The following is a 6,504-nucleotide window of genomic DNA, read 5'->3' on the forward strand; positions in this document are numbered from 1 at the left end:
CCCGTGTCCTGGCATTGGCAGGCAGATTCTCAACCACTGCGCCACCAGGGAAGCCCCCAATGAAATATTTTAAAAAGTTATGTTCTCACTATACTGTTAAGTTTGCAGTAATATAATGTCTTAAAAAACAAAGTATATACCTTAATTAAAAAATACCTTATTGCCTTCAATACCTTGAGCCTTCAACGAGTTGTAACCTTTTTCACAATAGTAACATCAAAGATCACTGATCATCGATCACCATAACAAATTTAATAATGAAAAAATTCACATACTTTTTTTAAAGTTTTTTTTTATGGAGAATTTAAAACATAAATAAAAGTAGAATAGTACGATGAGCTCCCATGTACCCATCATGAATTTTAACAATTATCAACTCATGACCAACCTTGATTCATCTATATCCCCACCCACCCCCATTCCTGTGTTACTTTAAATCAAATCCCCCTAGACATCAGATCTCGTCTGCAAATATTTCAGTATGTATCGCCAAAAGACAAGGGCTCTTTTTAACATAAAGACAAAACCATCATCACACATAATTACACATTCAAGAAATGGTGGCTATTGCTAATTATTAAGGTTATCATTGTTTGGTTCTCATTTATTGAATGTTTATATGCCAAGTACTATTCTAAGTGCTTCGCCTACACATATTCCTTCATTTGATCCTCACAGTGCCTTATGAGGTAGGTATTATCCCCATTCTTCATATAAGGAAACTCAGGCAAAACGACATTAAGTAACTTGCTCAAAGTCAAGCAGCAAGACCACACTGGAACCCAGGTCTCTAATCTCAAAGCCCACGTTCATAACCACACACTACTAGAAAGTTCTTTATTTTGAACCCAAGTCTGGCTTCTTGGGATTTCTACCCAATAATCTTATTTCTGTCTTCTCAAGGCATACAAAATAAGTGCACTCCTTTTCCAAGTACAGCTTTTCACATATGTGAGGACAGATGAAATTTGTTCCCTACGACTTTGTGTTGCAAAGCTAAACACACTCAGTTCCTTCAGCGATTCTTTTTTTCTTTCCTTTCTTTCTTTTTTTTTTTTTTTTTTTTTTTTTTTTTTCTTTTGGCTGTGTTGTGTCTTCTTTGGTACGTGTGGGCTTTCTCTAGTTGCGGCGAGCAGGGTCTACTCTTCGTTGTGGTGCACGGGCTCCTCATTACGGTGGCCTCTCTTGTTGCGGAGCACAGGCTGTAGGCACACAGGCTTCAGTAGTTGCGGCACGTGGGCTTCAGTAGTTGCGGCATGTGGGCTCAGTAGTTGAGGCACGCAGGCTCTAGAGCGCAGGCTCAGTAGTTGTGGCGCATGGGCTTAGTTGCTTCGCAGCATGTGGGATCTTCCCAGGCCAGGGATCGAACCCATGTCCCCTGCATTGGCAGGCAGATTCTTAACCACTGCACCACCAGGGAAGTCCCTCCTTCAGCGATTCTTTAGTAGTTATTTTCACTGAGCAAGGCCCAAGAGGTAACAGAATGAGTAAGAGCTGAAAGCCCATACCATAGTTCTAAGAAAAAAATAAATATAAGATCTTGTTTACTTTTAGAACCAGGCTCTAGCAAGTTTCCTAGCACAAAATCCTAGAGAGCAGTGAGGGAGGGGGTCAGCTTTACCTGTTTTACATAGGGCCTAGCCCAGTCACACAAACATGGGTGTTTCCTAAACAATCTTTGAGGCATTTAAGGCCAATCTAAAAACCTCCGATCACATTAGAGAGGCTAGAACTTAGCAGGGACATTAAATCACCATCTTCAAACGTTGTGTCTTTTAAAAATTACCTTTTTGTTAGAAGCTCTCTGTGCCAGGGTGATGTCAATTGGGCAGATTTTGCCTTTCTTCACAATGGGCTCTTGTCCCGGAAAGGTCACTTGATAGGCAGGCTGCAATTTTTCCAAACATCTGAAACAGGAGTTAATGAGTTGGTGACTGATAAAGCCAGCAGAAACCGTTTCCTCATATCCCATTCCCAGCAGACAGCTAGATGGAAGCTGATCTTACAGGTGGTGGTTCACCTCTGCCTGCACAGTAGAATCATTCAAATCAGCTAGGGAGCTAAACCCCAGACCAATTAAGTCAGAAACTCTGATCAGGAAGATTCATTTTTTAAAGCTCCCCAAAGTGTGGCCACAGTCAAGACCCACTGACTCAGGGAAGGGAACATCCGAGACTCGAGCCCCTAGAAACTGTCCACTCGCCTGGCCTTCTGCAAACCTGCCCAGGCGGGCTTGTGGAATTTACTGTCTCAAGAGTCTCCCTTTACCCAGCGTAATAAAGCGCTGCTTCACATTTCTGACATGCTGCAATCATGCATCATTTATAGACACCTTTACCACAAGGAATTTCTACCTTTTGTCTAACCAGATTTTCTTTTGCTAGCATATATATTGAGATTGACAAACTTTTTCTAGAAAGGGCCAGATGGTAAATATTTTAGGTTTTCAAGGGCCATATGGTCTCTGTTGAAATTACTCAACTCTGCCATTTAGCAGGAAAGCAGCACAGATAATATGTAATCAAATGGGTGTGGCTACGTGCCAATAAAACCTTATTTACAAAAACAGGTAGCAGGCCAGATTTGGCCCACAAGCTATAGTTTGCTAACTCCTTATAGAAGTTATTTTCAGTTTTGGGTCTACGGAAAAGAAAGAGTATAAGAATCCTTCCTTTGAAAAGACTTTAAGACAATCCCCACCTGCCACCCACACCTTCTCTTTTTGAAGCTCTTATTTCTAATTAATGTTCTTCTCTCTCCTTCTCAAGTTCTTCTATCCTGCGTTGGCTCAAATCGCTCCAAAGACCCTCCACATCAGAATTACCCAAGTCTGTGTTTATGTAGACTGACATGGTGTGAATTATGGAAAGAAAGTCAGAGATGATGAGAGGGGACAATTCTGAAGTCCAATGTGATAGACATTAAGGGGAGGGGATGGAAACATTGGGGAGGGGTTGCCAATCCCCACTACCTGTTCAGGAGACTGTCCCATGGAAGCTTCATGACTGTGTGCTGTTCACCTTTCTCTAAGATGCAGTCACATAGGATGGGATCCAATTTCACAAGACTAAAGGGAAAGAAAAGGCAATAAAGAACTCCTAGCCCCGCACCTTCTGACCCCAGGGTCCACTCAGGATTCATGTGTTATGTGTTGTTTAAAGTCATTCAGGATTGTTAGAACCAATTAGGGGTTCACAGTCCATGAAGCAACGTACCCTCTGGATGGGAGGTACACGTCTGCTTTCCTAGAACAAAGGAGCAATAGGCAGTGGAGGGGAAAGTGGGATGGGAAAAAAATCCGAAGACCGGGATCCTGGCTCACTTCTGCTACTAACTAACCATGATTAAACCAGTAGTTCCCAACTTTTTGATCATGAGGGTATCTTTTGAAATTTAAAAAAAAAAAAAATTAATGAAACACTCTTCATTTAGTAGTTTACCTTCTATATCCACTTACTAAGAAAATAGAGAATACCAAAAAGCTAAGATGACTTTGGTAAAATTTTTTAAAGTTTGCATTTTGTTCCTCACAAGAGCAAGTGCACTGGAAAATCAACAGTAGATACATATGAGATGATGCTTATTCAGGCTACAGTCAATGTTGACAGCATATCTGGATCTGACTACCTCAGACCACAGCTCTAAGTGTCCACAGCCTATGGTTTAGAAACCACTGGCCTTGATTATTGCTAGCAGTCTGTGATCTCCTGCACCCCTCCCTCCCAGTCACCCCCCACATGTTCTGAAGATGAACACTGAAAGACATGGGGCGAGCTCCCCTCCCCATCCACTCACTTTTTGTTGTCTGCATCAACCAGGTCATTTTTCTTGGCGTAGTTGATGACGATTGTTCGGACCTCACTGCCCTCGAGGATGCTCCCCTTCCTAGGTGAGAAGTGACGGGGGGGTGTTATTCACGCTATGCTGGGAGACAAACTGTAAATACCAAGATTCACTTCCTGCTCAGCAGGGCGCTGTCCTCAGCTTCTCGACCTCTGGGTTCTTCCCTTTTCCTGCCTGGGGCCAGCAGGGCCGTGTGAAGAATAATTACAGGTAGAAAAGGGAGAGACCTACTCTCTCATTCACTTAGTCCAGAGACCCTTCCCAGGGGAAGGAGGCTTGAAGCTGGATCTGGGAGAAAGGGAGGAGGGGGCAGAGCAGGTTTTGCCAGTCACAGAAGAACACTACTCAGGCTGAAAGGATTATAGGCCAGAACACCAAGCAGGCAGAGAAGGGCTGCTCTCCAAAAACTCACTTGTGGCCAGACTCCTGGAAGAGCAGGGTCATGCTGGCTGGGACACAGTAGAGGGATTTTATATCTGGAGGGTGATAGGGCTGTTCCCTGCTACCCTCCTGGATTGTCTGGGAGGTCGGGGAGGGCTCGGGTATGACGAAAGATGTGATCCTAAAACCCAGCAGAAGGAAAGAAAAAACACATTTTATACTAGCGTCTCGGCGATTCCCGGTCCGTGGCCCAGGTGCCCTGGGGCCAGCTGAGCTGCGGTGACCAGGCCCCCTGCACTCACCTCGGGTGCTTCCAGTCCACAGCCACAATGCTCTCCACCCCTTTGCTCAGCTCCTGCACCTGTATAATCTGCTCCTGCTGCATGTGCTGCAGGAACTTAGAGAGCTAAGGGAGAGAGGGCCAGTGGTAGGGGACCTCATCGACTCTGCACACACGCTGAGCACCTGAGACATGCCAGACACCGAGCTGGGCAGGTCCCGGGGAGGGACGTGGGACAGTCCCTGTCCTCATCCAGTTAGGAAGGGAAGGGCCCCTGCTGGTGAAGCCTTTCAGAACTTGGATCAGATATAAAGGGGTGGGAAGGAGAGAGGGGAGTGGGTGCCCACCCAACTGCCTCAGCCCAGGGAGGGTTTTCTTCCGCCCCCTATACCTGGAATCAAAAAGCTTAATTCTAGCCTCAGCCCTGCAGATAGGGCTTCCCCATGTCCACCAGCTCACGCCACGTGTGCCCCTACACAGCTCCCTGTGTGGGTATGCAGAGAAGGGACCCGCTTACCTTTTTGTAGCTTGACTTCTTTATGTCCAGTTGTCGTCCTTCGGGGCTGATGGCAGATGGAAAAGGCAAGTTAAGCTAACAAAGCAGTAGTGGTACGGCCTGCCTGACACTGAGAGGAGGACATTTTCCTCAGCCTTCCTCGTGCATGTTCAGAAAGAGGCCGCTGTTCCAGAGCTCTCTGCCCATCGGCAGCATCAGAGAGAGATGCAGACTTTAGCTCCTCCAGGTCCCTGCTGTCCAATAGGCCTTTCTGTAAAGATGGAATGTTCTCTGCTATCAACGTGGTGGCCACTAGACAAATGTGGCTATTAAGCACTTGAAACATGACGAATGTGACTAAGGAACTGAATTTTAAATTTTATTTAATTTTAATTAATTGAAATTTAAATAGCCACACATGGCTTGTGGCTACTGTACCAGATACAGCTTTAGATTCCTTTCAAACTAGACAACCTTCTGTGGCCTCAGAAGTTTCACCTCCAGGTGAGCCTCTGCAACACCAAGCTCACTGTGGCAGCAAGGCAAACCACATCCCGCAGGCCAAATCTGGCAATGCCCATTCATCTACCGTCCATGGTTGCTTTACTGCCACAATGGCAGACTTGCACAGTTGCAATAAAGACTGTAGAGCCTGCAAAGCCTAAAATAATTACTATCTGACTCTTTATAGACTGTTAGCTTTGGGGGAAAGATCCCTAATGAAAGCTGTAATCATTCTCTCTCCCCAGAACATACATCTTCTCTCAAAATGTGACAAGCAAAAGCAGTGGGATTCATAGGGATCCCTTCTAGAACCCACCCCAGGTTAAGAACCTCTACCCCTTTCCAAGTTACTTGCAACCCAGCAAGGTCAGGACAAATTACCAAGTATCTTGCCACGCACTCCAGACCCCATACTTGTATAGAATGCCTTAAAGAAGGTCACTTGTAGAGGAAGAGAATTACATTAAAACCACTTTTTTAAAAAAACAGAGCAAACTGGGCTTCCCTGATGGCACAGTGGTTGAGAGTCCGCCTGCCAATGCAGGGGACACGGGTTCGTGCCCCAGTCCGGGAGGATCCCACATGCCGCGGAGCGGCTGGGCCCGTGAGCCATGGCCGCTGAGCCTGCGCTCCGCAATGGGAGCGGCCACAACAGTGAGAGGCCCGCGTACCGAAAAAAAAAAAAAATAGCAAAATTCTCAGAAAGAAATTCAGACTTGAGGTGAAAATCAATAAGCAAATCTCCTGACATGATAATATTCACTGAGTGCTTAAATGTCAGGTTATTTGATCTTGACAGCAATCTTACAAGTGTTAGAAATCAGGGCTCAGAGAAGCCTGGTAATGGGCTCAAATACACCTTTGCTCCAACACCCCGGGGAGCTGGCTTTTGAGCCCAGATGGCTGTCTTCGAAGTCCAGGTTCAACCCACATGTAACACTTCCTCTGCCGGTGTCTGTGTGTGCTGGTCGGGTGGGGGGTTCACACCGATTCTTCCTGC

The 6,504-nt window shown here is 45.7% G+C and overlaps 1 protein-coding gene across 2 annotated transcripts in view; it reads right to left on the reverse strand.

The window, feature by feature from the left end:
* The window catches only part of EIF2D (eukaryotic translation initiation factor 2D), a 19,034-nt gene that overhangs the window by 3,317 nt on the left and 9,213 nt on the right, over positions 1 to 6,504 (reverse strand). For both annotated transcript variants that reach the window (XM_007470708.1, XM_007470707.1), the window contains 6 exons: positions 5,022 to 5,067; positions 4,527 to 4,630; positions 4,256 to 4,405; positions 3,796 to 3,885; positions 2,972 to 3,067; positions 1,787 to 1,907 (listed from right to left, as the gene is read on the reverse strand). In XM_007470708.1, the coding sequence (XP_007470770.1) occupies positions 1,787 to 1,907; positions 2,972 to 3,067; positions 3,796 to 3,885; positions 4,256 to 4,405; positions 4,527 to 4,630; positions 5,022 to 5,067 (607 nt within the window). The remainder of the gene's footprint in view (positions 1 to 1,786; positions 1,908 to 2,971; positions 3,068 to 3,795; positions 3,886 to 4,255; positions 4,406 to 4,526; positions 4,631 to 5,021; positions 5,068 to 6,504) is intronic.

The sequence above is a fragment of the Lipotes vexillifer genome, unplaced genomic scaffold (genome assembly GCF_000442215.2).
Source record: "Lipotes vexillifer unplaced genomic scaffold, Lipotes_vexillifer_v1.1 scaffold1122, whole genome shotgun sequence".
NCBI lineage: Eukaryota > Metazoa > Chordata > Mammalia > Artiodactyla > Lipotidae > Lipotes > Lipotes vexillifer.